The sequence below is a fragment of the Podarcis filfolensis genome, assembly GCF_964270895.1.
Source record: "Podarcis filfolensis genome assembly, chromosome: 3".
In the NCBI taxonomy this organism is placed as follows: domain Eukaryota; kingdom Metazoa; phylum Chordata; class Lepidosauria; order Squamata; family Lacertidae; genus Podarcis; species Podarcis filfolensis.
In genome coordinates this window covers 107,085,054-107,100,037 of record NC_139606.1, presented here as the reverse complement: position 1 = coordinate 107,100,037, position 14,984 = coordinate 107,085,054, and the positions used below count along the sequence as shown (strand labels likewise).

General features: G+C 45.8%; 1 protein-coding gene and 1 long non-coding RNA gene across 3 annotated transcripts in view; one reads left to right on the top strand and one right to left on the bottom strand.

Moving 5' to 3' along the window:
- Positions 1 to 1,000: 1,000 nt before the first annotated feature.
- FOXN2 (forkhead box N2) overlaps positions 1,001 to 14,984 on the bottom strand; it is a 53,974-nt gene continuing 39,990 nt past the window's right edge. For both annotated transcript variants that reach the window (XM_083605383.1, XM_083605382.1), the window contains exons 5-6: positions 13,050 to 13,118; positions 1,001 to 10,456 (exon numbers count right to left, since the gene is read on the bottom strand). In XM_083605383.1, coding sequence (XP_083461509.1) covers positions 9,909 to 10,456; positions 13,050 to 13,118 — 617 coding nt within the window. In that variant the 3' untranslated portion in view covers positions 1,001 to 9,908. The remainder of the gene's footprint in view (positions 10,457 to 13,049; positions 13,119 to 14,984) is intronic.
- The window catches only part of LOC310758824, a 52,420-nt gene continuing 49,766 nt past the window's right edge, over positions 12,331 to 14,984 (top strand). The window contains exon 1 of the long non-coding RNA XR_014545967.1: positions 12,331 to 12,765. This is a non-coding gene — a long non-coding RNA (uncharacterized lncRNA). The remainder of the gene's footprint in view (positions 12,766 to 14,984) is intronic.

Below are 14,984 nucleotides of genomic sequence, written 5' to 3'. Positions count from 1 at the left end.
ATTATTGAAGGGCAGGGAGCTGCCCGTTCCTTGACTAAGTGGGGATACCATCAGCAGCAGTAGTTTGAGCCTCGATCCCAATGGCATCAGCAAGCGTACCAGCTCACATGCTTCCTTGAAGTTAAGCAGATGGCTGCCCCTTTCCTGAAAGGTTTCAAGAACTGAGAGCAAAGGGTTCCAACGAAAAGGAGAATTAGGTAGAGGTGCATGGGAAACAGAATTTTCTCTGAGCCTCTGCCTGATAAACAGTGGACAGGCAAGGGGTTCCCCTTAGTTCATTGCTCCCTCACTTAAATTTCTATCCTGCCTTCCTTCCATCCATCCTGGAACCCAAAGCAAGCATGTATGTGCTGGAACCCAAAGCAGAAACCTCCTGCATTGCAGGGGGTTGGACTAGATGATCATATGATTCTGTGGTTCCCAGGACTCCCAGTGCTGGCACTGACCAGACCTAAGCTCACTTAGCTTCAGTAAAGTGGCGGCCTCATGCTCCCCCTTGCTCCAACCACCCGCAGCAAAACATTAAATGTGGAGAGGAATCCTCTATCCACCACTCCCCCACCATGACTTGGAAGTCGAACGGAATCCATTCCAGAAGTCTGTTCAACTTCCAAAACGTTCGGAAACCAAGGCGCAGCTTCCTATTGGCTGCAGGAAGCTCCTGCAGCCAATCGGAAGCTGCAGAGGACGTTCAGGTTCCAAAGAACATTCGCAAACCAGAACAATCACTTCCGGGTTTGTGGCGTTCGGGAGCCAAAATGTTCGAGTCGCAAGGCGTTCATCAACCAAGGTACGACTGTAAATCAAAACGAGCAGCGAAGTGTCAAATATGCAGGATAACTGTAATTGAATTTACAGGAATGAGTCTTCAAAAGTCTAAATCTCTGCAATCTTGTCTATCCGCAGTGCTATTTTAACTAGAAAAAGAGGTGCCGGAACTCACCATGAACACCTCCCTTGTTCTCTTGTAATGTGACCCACAAAATACATCACTCAAGAATGTTATAAAACAAAGTTTATTTTGAAATACTTTTATCATAATGAATTGCATCTCTTTGGTAAAAATAAACTCCATAAACATTTCAATTAATAGAGGTTAGCATACAAAAACTAAAATATCTGTAAAATTGTCTTTAAACCAGGCAAGCTACTCAACTGGGCTCAAGGTATAAAGGGGTTAGAACGGTGTTTTTATCTACTGGCAGAGTTTTATTCTAAGTAAATTCTAAGAAAACAGGCATATGGGGATCATTAGAAAGAACTCCAGTTACTTTGATCCGAAAGCATTCGTACAATTTCCACCTCTTCAATAAATAATAGTTACAATGAATTGGCAATTGTAAATGGTTTCATATATCACTGTAAGATGGCAACATAATACTTTTTAAATTATGCACTTTAAGTCTGGGGGAAAATGTACATTTCAAAAACAGACCTTTTATTGGCACTGGCAGTTAAGCTGTGGAGAAAGCGATTTCCCCCCCAATAAATGGCAGGTACAATATTTTAAAAAATACTCTACTCTTCTTTTTCAATAAATATTTTGACTACACCATTATTAGCATGGCGGGGCATCCTTTGCTTTAACCAAAGCGCTTGATTTAGCCAAACAAAGAAGCTGCAAAAACCATACAAGTTCAAAAAGTTGGGCTTTTTTTTCTAGAAAGGATTGCCTGCAATTCTCCTGGAAGCTATAATTTAAGCACTGGAATATGAAAGAGCTAAAGATTTGCACAGCACAGCCGGCAGTTGTTATCTCAAGTAGGGGCGACCCTCTTCCAGAAACCTCTCCAGGGCAATCTTTAGCGCTTGAGGAAGCTACGTTTAACATCTCCCCCCTGCTGCTGCTGATTTCAACTCATTTACAAAGTTTAAAAAGCATGAAGGAAAGAGCAAAAAAAAAGTACCCGAAACCCTCAAAACCTCACAAACATCAGAACTATACTTGAACACTTGGCACGGAATTGCTATGGCCAATGGCAATGCCTGTGTCCTCCGTTTCTCTCCCTACAATGCATAGGGCAGCTCCTCCTCACCCCCAAATCATTATGCCACACAAATTTCCTGACCAGTGGCAACAAGGCAGTGGAGTTCAACAGAAGGGTGGGTGGTCCCACACATTGCATGGGAGAAACTGAAATTGGGAGGCTCCTTTCACACAAACAGCCTAACACACCATCAACGTATATCTTCATGAATACTGCCACCGTCACTGTCAACGCTTTCGCGTCCCCAACGTGTAGCAGCTCTTTTCTCCAAAGAGATCCTGCAATTGCTGAACCACAAGATCTACCTGCTCCTACCCTTATAGTGGCAACAACAACAACAAAAAGCTTTCGTTCATCCTTTTGACTTGATAGGGCTAGATTAGCCTGTCTTAAGAACTGAGCAATAACAACAACAATAATAGCAACAGTAAAAATAATGAAGGGTAAATAAAAGCCGAGCTACATGGACAGAAAATAGTATATGGCACAGTCATCCAGGAATTGCACTGCAGAACATAAGGGGCGGGGGCGGCAGGATTTATTAATGACCTCTGCACAAACTCCCTGCAGGCAGAAGGCTCACATGTCAAGGATAAAGGTTCTAGCCTAGCCTTCTCACAGATGAGCTGGTTTTCTATGTGCCAGATTCACACACACGCACACATCTGCACTCTAAAGCGGTATAGCCTAAGGGGGACTGTTCCACGTTACTTCTTCTGAAATCACCAACCAATTCTCATTCAAAACATTTATATTAAAAGGGCATGTCGTGTTGGCAAAATGAAGGCTTGTAAATCCAGGTGCAACCTGGGACTCAGCTATTCTTGGAAGAGAAAAAGTAGGTGCAGAGGCACTCTGCCGTTGGCAGTATGCAAACCGGCGCCTTTTAATAGGCAGGAAAGGCCAAATAAGGAAGAGGAAGGAGAAGCACCACTGAACAATTAAAAAAGCATTAACATCCTTTCAAGGTGCATTTAGAGAACAACTGCCCTTAGTTTCATGCCCTGGCTAGCAAAGTCAGCAGCACTTGCAAACGCACAGGTATGCAACCTGCCACTATCATGAGCGAGGGACTTGCGTTAATACTTCTCTACCAATGTTTGCTTCTGCCTTGTGGCCATCCTAACCTGTGTTGTTGGGAACAGCAGAGGGTCAAAGTCCCAGACCTGCAGGGAAGGAGCAAATTTTCAAGGAAGGGAAACAGAAACGCCAGACATCATCGGGTATTTCCCTGCTACGCCAGAGCTAACCGGATGCAAAGAAATCAAGGACTTCGCCACAGAAAAGTGAGATGGGGAAGGGCTGAGATAGAGAAATGCTGGAAACTTTTCTCCGTTTGCTGGAACAGAAGTCTGCGTGGAGTCTTGCCATAGGAAGACACACAGGTTGACAGCCCACGAAGGAAAAGTACATAACCCGAACTACAGTAGCAGACCGACAGGGATCACAGACCTGCCATTGCTGAAAAATTGGGGAGCAAATACTTGCTCACACCACATGTTTGCCCGAGGATGGCAGAGCTGTTGTGCACAAGCTGCTGTAGGAATCGGGAGGGGTGCATTCTGGCCACCCTGGGAATGCGAGTGTGGCAGTTCCCTTCCCTGAACTTTTCCCACATTGCATTAGGGAAAGGGATCAACCTTTCACCTGTTACCACACAGTCTCCAAATTGTTCTAATAAGTATGTAAAACTCCAGGCAGAGCCAATCAAATTCAGGAGTTGTGTGTCTGTGATTTTTTTTTCTCAACTCCACCCACCCACCAAATGAAAAAAGATTCGTGCGCATAGCATTATCAGGAAGAGGGTTGTACGAAACCTCTCTCTAAGGTGCTGACTTTCTACATGCAGGGAGCGGTGATGGTTTTAACATGAACAAAACAAAAAAAAAACCACTACGTCCCATCTGCAGGTTGGATGACACTGGTTGAAGTGATGGAATGCAGAATTCCATCCTTCCAGGGGCAGCATTCAGGTGGACCATGGCTTACTGTGAGTGAGCAGAGTGCTGGGACAGACTCCCAGTTCCTTGCTACTATGCTCTTCCACGAGCTCAGGCAATCCTGGGCCTTGGCATCCCATGGCGTCTGCACCAGCGCCCATGGTTTCATACTCCCAAACAAAACGCTATCAGGAAGACAAGAGCAGACCTTGGCTTCAAGCAATGGTTTGTTTGGAGAGAAACAAACCCGAAGCACCAGTTCAGACACCACACAGTAAGCAACACGGAGGAACAAAATTGGGGAGCCTGCATTAGTCCACTGCTTGACCACGGTAAAACATGGTCTATGGCATACAGGGTCATCCAAATGCATCCCGTCAGATCCCAAGCACCAGACGATGACGTCATTACACTGCCACTAGTTTCAGCCCTTTAATTCGAACTTACAGCGAAGGTATTGTTCCTCCTACTTTTGTTCCCACGCCACGGGGACATGTTCCCGTGCTATTGCTCCGCCTTTGTCCGTGGAAAATCAAGAAAACCTAATTAATGAAACAGTGAACAAGTACAGCACATTCCCTGGCACAAAAGTGACACTAGATACTTCACTAGTAAAGAGGGAGGACGCACGGGGACAATTCTGCACACACCAATTTCTGGCAGGCAGGGCTTAAGGGAAGAAGAGCAAGGTGGCAGACAGAACAGGGCAGGTGTAAGACAACAAGACTGATCCAACAAGTTCTAGGGGGAAAGGAGCCTCATTTGGAAATCTGGTCAATTTTAGCCGGAACTGAGTTTAGTCCTTGCCGGCTTTCAAAAGATACACAAAAATGAAAGAAACACGTCCTTTTTATTATTTCAAAAATAAATAAAATCCAGCCCTATCGTTATCTGTATTAGTACAAAAACAAATTCCACACCACGTAAGTTATTGAACACTTATTTTGGACGAATGTTAATGGGAGGGACACCTCTTTTCAGCACATACGACATACAGGAATTTAAAGATGTGCATTTGCACTTAATTTACAAGCTTGTCCATTTGCAATGAGTTCACATTCAACCCCCATGCAGCAGGTGCTCAAGACCACTGAGTAGGACATCGTTTTTCACTTAAGGAGGTGGGCTCACAAGTCACACCTGTGGCAAAAGCCATGACATGGGAAGGATGTCTGTCTAGAGCCATTTGCAAGTTCAGACATGAGCATCTATTGGCCCCTTTCTTTCTCTGCATTTCTGCCAAATCTACAGCTTCGGTAGTTTCTATTGCGTGAAAAATATTTTGCAAATTAATCCCACCTAATGACGCACAAACTGATCCCAAGCTGCTACAATAGTAGTTTTGCGGGTATTGTTCAACTGCTCCCAATTGTTTTAGTTTCCATTCTGTTAAAATCTTCAACAGCCAATATTCAAAATGACCTGTGGGCACCCTTGAAAGCATGGCAGTCAGAGTCTTCAAGCAGCCTCGGCTCAGCATATCTGCTGGAAGACCTCCCCCCCATAAACCACCCCAAGACCAGCAGGAAGGATTCCACTCTGAGTGTTGTTTTATGGAGATGAGATCTAGCGAAACTTAGAGGAGAGCCTTTTCAGTCGTGGCACCACAACCTTAAGAACAGCCTGCACAAAGAGGTCCACTGAACACCCTCTTTGTACAACAAATAAGAACTTTTAAATTTAAAGGATTTTAAACCATAGGCTGTGCACAGTCAATGTGGTACCCTCTAATTGTCTGGCCAATAGCCAGGTATGATGTGAGCTGTGGTTTTAAACACCTAGAGATCACCATGTTGACTACCCCACCAGAGGCTTACCAAGCCAGGCTTCTGTTTTCTTTTGTTCTAGTGGACTTCTTAAAGATGTCCTTTGAGAGTATTCAATTTCTTTTTAAAACCTATAAACTTTTAAAAAGAAATGAATCACAAAGCATCATGTCTGACTTGCAGGTAGACCCACTTGTAAACCCTTCCCATGTTTGACTTGTTGCCGTGAAGTTCTGGGAAGCAAAACAGTGACACAGGAAACGTCTCTAAAAGGGCTTTTCAGCAAGAAGATTGTTTTGGCCAATCCATCAGAACCTCTGGGGAGAAGAGAAGCAGCAGGCAACATACACGATGGGCACCATTGGTGTTTATAGACTTTTACATCAGAGAAAGTGGTATACAAACAGGTGAGAGCGTGCAAACACCCATGCATTAGAGACTTTTTTTGTCTAGAAACTAGCAACATGATTACAGAGCAAGAGCCATTTACAGTTTACTACCATTTGAACGAAAGATTTCCTCTGAAATTCTGGGAGGGGGTGGAATGCTACATAAATCCTTGCAAACGTAAGGCCTACACTGGGAGAATCTCTTGACCAGGTTATGCAGTTGAGAGTAGTTAGGATCCAGCAAACCACGTCAAGGTCCAGAGCTGGGAGAAAGCCTGGTTTGGGTTCACTGGATCCCAGCCCAAGGCATTGAAAGTCTACAGCAAGGGTAGCCAATAGGATGTTTTCTGGATCTTGCTGAGCTCCAGTTCCCATCAGCCACACCCAATATGGCCAATGGTCAGGAGCAATGGAACTGGTAGCCCAAGACATATGGAAGGCGTGAGGGATACTGGGGTGTGTGTGTGTCTGCAGAATGTTTTTAAGAATTATTAAGCTGGCAGAGTTTATACCAGGTGTATAAGGCGGCTTGCGTTCATGAAGAGGCAGTGAAATCAGAACTCTTGACCACCTCTGGCTTAGTCACCAAGGAGCCGGAGAAGCTCTGCACCATTAATAGAAGTTTAGCTTCCCGCCTTCATTCTCTGCCAACCTGGAAGCATTTTGCTAATGGGGAGGCGAGGTTTGCTTAACCAGCTGCTCGTGACTGCTCAACACTCGGAAACAAATTAAAAAATGGCACTTCAAGCTGACCTTCCATGCCAGGCAGAATGAGCTACGCTAATGCTTTGATCATTGCAAAAGAATGCTCAAGGGGTTCTCAGAACCACAGGGCGCACTTCGCGGAAATGTTTCCTGCACAAGCATCGACCGAAAGGAACAGGAGTGGGGTAAGAGCTTGGCTGTGCCTCCCTGGAGAGACTCAGACGGGACTGACATGGGAGATCTTTCCAGTGGCACTGTGACAATCCATTCCCAGGCTACTATTTCACTCCAGTCAGGGCCATTTCCCAACAGGACATGGGTGCGGGATCCATCCCACCCCCCTCGGTGATACATGTGGGTCCTTCCCTCCATCTCCCAAACTCATCATAACAAGTGCCAGGAACAGCAAAAGGTCTAGACTGGACTACACACCTGCCCCTGGATGGCAGACTGGCCGCACCATTCAGGCAACGATGCCTCCATCTGCCTAACAGCAGCCAAACAACACAGCAGCCACCACAGAAGACCCAGGAGGACACAAACACCCTGTGTCATGGTTCGTGGGAATGGTAAAATACACAAAAGTTTCCCGTGGAAGTCCATGCACGAGGCATATGTCATCGCACAGAAAGGGCTGTGTCGGAAGATGGAAGGTGTCTGGATCATTACCTGGACTTAGCCCGCACTCAGGGCTTCACAGGCGCATCTTTACCATTCCCACATTACACTTTAAGCACGCGCTAGAATACTGTGTTGGCGGAAGAGCAAGCACAGAGCTCTTGGGCTTCCTTGACACTTGACAAGGGAGGGGATATTATTGCTGCGATAACGGATAAAAAGAAAGGTGCCATTCTGGCTGCACGAACCATGGCAAAATTCCCGCTGATTTTAACAGGAGTCAGGATTTCGCTCCAACGGTCACTGCTCCCCAAGGAAGATGGGACGGATGGCTAACCATCAACTGCAGGCATTTCCTAAGCTCCTCTCAGAGTCTTAAGGAGGGAGCGTAACTCTGCCCGCGCACACGTTAAAAAATGGTGCCCTTTAAGGCTGCGTATTATATACTGTCTTCTTGAGGGATGCTAGGTTAATACAGTGCAAAACTGAAGCACACAGTAGAAGAGAAGGAAAAAAGGTCAGTTTTCCAAGTGGAGTAAGAATGCATTCAAGAACCTAGTCCTCACTGAGGCTGCCAGCTCTGTTTGTACAGTTCTGCTTCTGACTGCAGGTGGGGGCTCACACAGTGTAAAGCTGCACGGCGATTTGAATGATTTTTACATTTAAAAGAACTTGATGTCAGGAAGAAAGCCAGGCTAGAGTCCTTCCCCTGGACACCTAGTTTTCTATTTGAGATTTTCTGCTTCATGCAGAACAGTAATCAGTTGTGTGTGCCCTCACCTGTAGCCTAAAATGGTCCAGTCCAGAACAAGCTTTTCTCCTCAGTGAGAAGTAGGCCAGCATCAACCACTGTAACCTTAAAAAGAAAAGAAAGAAACCCATTTCATTATGCTTCACCTGAACATGTAACTACAAGTTCTCTGTGCAACAGCCATTTACAATTTTAGCAGTCAACATTTTTCACTCAATCTGGCTATCGAGACCAAAAGAACATTGGGTTTGCTAATAAAAGTGTGCGCTGAAGATCTAAAATATAATAATAAAATATAAGAAAGAAAGAAAGACAAGAAAAGGAACCAGCTCCTTACTTTGTGCTGTTCCAAGGAAGGTGAAAACAAGAGTGGAGATTAACCCTTCAAGATTAGAGTCTCAAAAACATCCACGTTTACATGTTGCATTCCCAACACCCTCCCTGTGTTATCACTGCAGACATCAGTCAATCGGTAACTGACCCACCATGGCAGTTGTCTAGTATTCAGGTTATTCCAGACCCTCGACTTGCACATGAGACAATTATGCAACAACGGAAGCCAAGCTGAAAGCTGGTAGACCTTATCCTGCGTTTGCAAATACTTAAATCAGAACACGTGAAGGTGTCAGAACCAGATCAAGGATAGTCAACTCCATGCCCTTCCATTCTTGCTGGACTCCCAAGTCCCATCAGCCCCAACCAGCATGGACATTGATCAAGAAGGGTGGAAGATGGAATACAAAACTGGAAGAGCACCATGTTGACTACCCCTGGTCTAGAACCGAGAGAGGTAGGAGCCCGTGGGCACAGAGAGAGGGGGCAGGATTGCACCTGCTTGTTCTCCTGCTCCCAATGTACCTCCCTCCACTTTCAGTCCCACCTGGGATTTGTGAATTGCATGTCAGTCTGGAACAGGAGACAGTCCATGTAGCCTTTTCCCACTTGTTCTCCACCGACTGATCTTTGAGGGCCAAAAATTATGCAGGCTGAGAACTACATGTGTAGAGTTCATTGCAGGCACTGCATCCACTCCACCCTCTCCCCGAAAAATTAGAGAAAGACAGACTACACATTGGACTTTATGCGCCATAACATACAAACACCAGGCCTCGCTGCGGAACAGGTGCGCCAGGAAGCAAGGCACAATTCTTCACTCCCATTGGAGGAAATGGGGCATGTGTGGCCCTCTAGATGCTGTTGGACTACAACTCCCATCAACCCCTGCCAGCACAGCCAATGGGGAGGGCAGAAGGGAGCTGCAGTTCAGCTCCCAACATCTGATTGGCTGCCCTGTTCTCTGCGCAGAGCCTGATGAACTCAGACAGGTCAAATGAAGCCCCCAGGTTCCAAACCCAAAGAGACGTACAAGGTATGAGATGATAGAGATACTGGCACCCACTCCTCCAATAAACTCAAATATTCAACTTTGCTAAAATTACCAGGGAGAAGGAACTGCTGTGTTGGTTTGTTGGTTGGTTTGTTTTGCCCCCGTCCCACCTGTTTTGCACAATTGTAATCCGCTCTTCAATGCTTCAAAACCACCGCTTTTGCAATTAGAAAAAGAAACAAATTGCAAAACTATAATCTGTGAAAATAAAAATACATGAACAAAAAGTCCTTTTATGGCTTTGATCTCCCTTGTGAAGGGTAAAAAGTAGAGGAGTATTGCCACGCTAAAAAATAAAATATGCATTTATCTCTATTGATAGACGTATCTTCTCCCCCCCCCGCCCCGTCCCCAAACACACTTCTCAGGCTGTGACGTCGTTCCTTCTCCTTCGTTTCTGGCTATTGGTCTTTGCAGTACTTATGAGGGAGCCTAGACAGGGGCTAATCCCGGCTAGATGAAGCAGAGACCCGGCCGCCTCTTTCAGTTCCTCGTCGATTTCTAGGCACAGCTCCTCCAGGGCTTTCTTGCGAGGCTGGGCCTTGTCCGAGGTGGCGAGGCACGGCTGCGAGGTGTAGCCGCTATCGGCCAGGGGGTCGTCGTCATCGTCCTCTTCGCGGTCGTCTCCGTCCGTGTCCACCTCGCTGTGGAACCCTTCGCTGCCCTCGCTCCCCACCCGGCTGGCTTCGGAGACAAACTCGTAGACCTCGTCGACGGACGACAGGGAAGACACACTCGAGGGCGACACGCAGCGCTGCGAGGCCACGCTGCTGGCACTGTAGTTGTGGTCCTCGTTGGGGTCAATGTTGGGGACGGGGAAATCGCTCCCCCCGGGACTTGACTTGCCGTGGCTTTGGAACGTGCTGACGTAATTCCTTTTCTTGGACAGCTTGAGAGGCTGCGGCTTCTTACCTGAGGAAAATAAAGAGTCTTGTCAGAAGCGGGAGGGATCAGTGCCTCGCCTCCCCACCCCACCCTGATGCCCTCCAGATGTTTTGGGTGGGCTTTTCTGCAGCTGGCTATGTTTAGCCTGGAAAAGAGGAGATAACGAAAGCCACCTTCAAATATCTTAAGGGCTTTCCCATGGAAGAGAGAGCAAGCTTGTTTTCTCCTGCTCTGGAAGGTAGAACTCGAACCAACAGCTTCAAGCGACAAGAAAGGAGATTCCGACTAATCATCAGGAAAAACTGTCTGACAGTAAGAGCTGTTCGGCAGTGGAACGGACTCCCACGAGAGGTGGTGGACTCTCCTTTCTTGGAGGTTTTTAAATAGAGATTGGATGACCATCTGTCATGGATGCTTTAGCTGAGATTCCTGCATTGCGGGGGGAGGGTGGGTTGGACTAGATGACCCTCAGGGTCGCTTCCAACTCTACAATTCTATGATTCCATGAAAGGGGTCAGGTTTCCAATACCAGCGTTCGGCAAGCACCATCTTTTAGACCTGAGGTTCCCAAAGATTTCTGGGCCACTTAACTCCATTAACTCATCCCTATTACCCCGTACCCTACAAAAAGCATTATTCAGAATAGCGGTTTCCACAACCCACAAAGGAAAATAACAATGCGATAAAATTCAAAACAGTAACCATTAATGGCACATTTATCCAAAATCCAGTTAAAACTATGTGCAGTGATTTAATTATTTTTTAAAATTGGGTGAATTTGATCCAGTGATACCAGCTTTCCAAAGTCTGATAGTTACCGGTATTTACACCTCCAGTGCCCCCCCTGCCGCCGCCTCTGTGACCCCTTAGCACACCCCAGACAATCCCGCCACCCCTGGGGGGGGGCAGGACCACGCACTTTGGGAAATGCTGATTTAGACCCCTGCTGAAAACTTTTCTGTTTTGGCAGGCCTGTCCAGACACATGATTTTGTTACGATCTGTTGTTTTTAGATGCCAAAAACCTTCTTTAAATACGTCTTCACTTTATTTCTAATTGTGTTTTTATTACAGATGTGTTTGGTGCTCTGGGCTGCTTTCAAAGGAAGGACATGCTGTAAGTTTAACAAACAGATATAAAAAGGTAAAGGACCCATGGCAGTTAAGCCCAGTTGCAGAAGATTCTGGGGTTGCGGCGCTCATCTCACTCTATAGGCAGAGGGAGCCGACATTTGTCCACAGACAGTTTTTCCCGGTCATGTGGCCAGCATGACTAAGCTGCTTCTGGTGAAACCAGAGCAGCACGCGGAAACGCCCTTTACCTTCCCACCGGAGCAGTACCTATTTATCTACTTGCACTTTGATGTGCTTTCGAACTGCTAGGTTGGCAGGAGCAGGGACCGAGCAACGGGCGCGCACCCCATCGTGGGGATTTGAACCGCTGACCTTCTGATCGGCAAGCCCAGAGGCTCAGTGGTTTAGACCACAGCGCCACCCACGTCCCATAACAAACAGGCATAATAAATAAATTTAATTACTTTTGTAACTTTTATTGTCATTATCTAATTTCTAATATCTTTTTATTGATATTATATATATTCTTCTTTTTGTTGTTGTCCTGATTTATCAATAAAATCATTAAAAATAATAAATAAATTTAAAGACACCAGAAACTGGTGCACTTGGAACAATCTAAGGCAAGAGCGGGGGCGGGGCGGCTTATTGATTTGTGTTTTTTGTATTTTTATGTCACGAACTGCTCCGATATCTACAGATGAAGGGCAGTACGCAAATATATTAATAATAGTCACCATGGTGCCCTTCAAAATTTATTGGACCCTGTTGTTGAGAAATCCCATGCATTGTGTAAGGCATTCCAAACATTTGATTCGGAATGTACATTTATGTGGGAAGTTTTCTGTCTGGTCCGACGACAGTTGGTTTAGCTGTGGCTGAACAGGGCCTTAACTGACAGCTGTGAGGAAGGGTTGGCGTTTGAATTCTCAGAATGCAAATGAAGGATAGAAGGCGTGCGTCTTTTGATTGGTGGGTGCAGGTTTAGAATTTTCAGTTACACTGCATGATTGGCTGGGGTTGGGCCAGAGGAGTGTATATATAGCCCAGCACTGGTCAGCAGAGAGCCAGAAGAAGAAAGAAGCTGAAGGAGAGGGTTGTGGAGGAAGGAGGAGGAAGACCTGAGAGGCAGGAGGAGAGGCACAGTGACCCAAGACTTGCTGGGCCTACTTGAACTAGCCAACCTAGGGTGAAAAGGCAGGGAGAAAAGGCCTGTCTGCAGAGCCAAGAGGAGAAGTGAGGAACATCTTTGAACGGTGACAGGTAGGAGGAGTATTACAGGGAATATTTCCAGGGCATTGCTGCAGGACAAAAGCCCAGCAAAGGGTTGGAAAAGAGGCTTCTAGCACATTATTTCATTTCATGTCGCAAATCAATATTCTAAAGGAGAGCTTTTTAAAACAAACAAACAAACCAGAAATAAATGGCCTCAAGTGTTTTGTGTGAAACCATCAGCTGCTCTAACTAAAATTTTACATTTGAAAAGGGATTTAATACAGCAGCAGCACTGAGAAACAGAAAGGCAGCAAAAACTTATTTTTACTTACAATCTAAAATGCCTTCTTCAATGGAAGTATTCAAGAGCATCATGGCAGTAGCAGCATCAATATCAGAGTCTGGAAAAGGAAAAAGAAATTGCCTCCCATTAGGTTTCATCTAGAGGAATGAAACATGACCATGCTTTTAAAAACACGTTTCATTTTTAGGACAGGGGTCAGCAAACTTTTTCAGCCATGGGCCGGTCCACTGTTCCTCAGACCTTGGGGGGGGGGCAAACTATATTTTGGGGGGGGGGAATGAACGAATTCCTATGCCCCACAAATAACTCAGAGATGCATTTTAAATAAAAGCATACATTCTACTCATGTAAAAACACATTGATTCCCAGACCATCTGCGGGCCGGATTTAGAAGGCGATTGGGCCGGATCCAGCCCCAGGCCTTAGTCTGCCTACCCATGGTTCAGGAAGAGAAGTAAGGAAAGTGTCTTCGACCAAGGATACCTAGTGAGCTTCAGAGCCAAGCAATTGCCAAGCCCTTCCCGCCCACCCAATGCAGCATCCTATCTTCGTATTGGCCAACCACATGCCCATGGGATGCCTGCAATTCCTGCTTGTGATTCTCAGCAACTGGCATTCAGAAGTATACTGCCTCTGACAGGGGAGGCAGTGAAACATAGCCATACCGGCTATGTCTTCTCCTGCTCTAGAGGGCAGGACTCGAACCATTGGCTTTAAGCTGCGGGAAAGGATATTCTGACTAAACATCAGGAAGAGCTTTCTGACAGTAAGAGCTGTTTGACAGTGGAGGTGGTGGACTCTCCTTCCTTGGAGGTTTTTAAGCAGCGGTTGGGTGGCCATCTGTCACGGATGCTTTAGCTGAGATTCCTGCATTGCAGGGGGTTGGACTAGATGACCCTTGGGGTCCCTTCCAACTCTACAATTCTATGATTCTATTCTTCCCCTATAGAGGGAAGCTTTTTAATGTTTAATTTTTTTTCTTTTATATATATATGGGAAGCCACCCAGAGTGCCCGGGGCAACCCAGTCAGATGGGCAGGGTACAAATAAATTTACTATTATTATTATTATCATCCATGCATTTGTGTAATCCTCATTTAAAGCTATCACTGCATCCTGTAGCAGCAAATTCTCTCCTTTAACTACGCACTGCAAGAAAAACTACTTTCTTTTGTCTGTTCGGAATCTTCCAACATTCAACGTCATTGGATGCCCATGTGTTCTAGCGTTATGAGAGAGGGAGAAAAACGTTTTTCTCCAGAGCATGAATCATTTTATATACCTGCACCACATCCCTTCTTAACACACCTCTAAGCTAAGGGTCTAAAAGTTGTGGCCTTCCCTGATAGGCACCCTGGTCCTCTAGATCACATTGTTGCAACAACCAATTTAAAAATGGATCAACACAGATCTTGTTCAGCGCCCCAATCTCCTCCAAGTGCTTAATCAATTACAAAGTTGGAAGGAATAGCCAGACAATCACTGAAGCAAAACAAGTGCTGGGGCTGGCAGGGAGGGGTGAGAATCGAGAAGGTGAAAAGGGAAGACAAGCTGAGATGCTGAAAAACATCTGAATGATAAATGGAAAAAACAATTTAAGATTTAGAGGAGTCCTGATTGCAAATGCAGCTGTTAAAAAAGAAGATGGAATCGAGACTAAAGTTCAGATGAAATTGGTGATTTAAGGCCCCATCTGCACTATGTATTCAAAACAGTATTGAACCACTCTAAACAGTCATGGCTTCCCCCAAAGAATTCCAGGTACTCTACTTTGTTGTGGGGATTGGGAGCTGTTAGGAGATCCTTATTCTCCTCACAGAACTACATTTCCCAGAGTACCCAGGGAAGAGGGATTGACTGTTAAACCACTCTGAGAATTGTAGCTCTGTGATAGGAATGGGGCTCTCACAGGAATAGACATCCTCCACAAACTACACTTCCCAGGATGCTTTGGGGCAAGAGA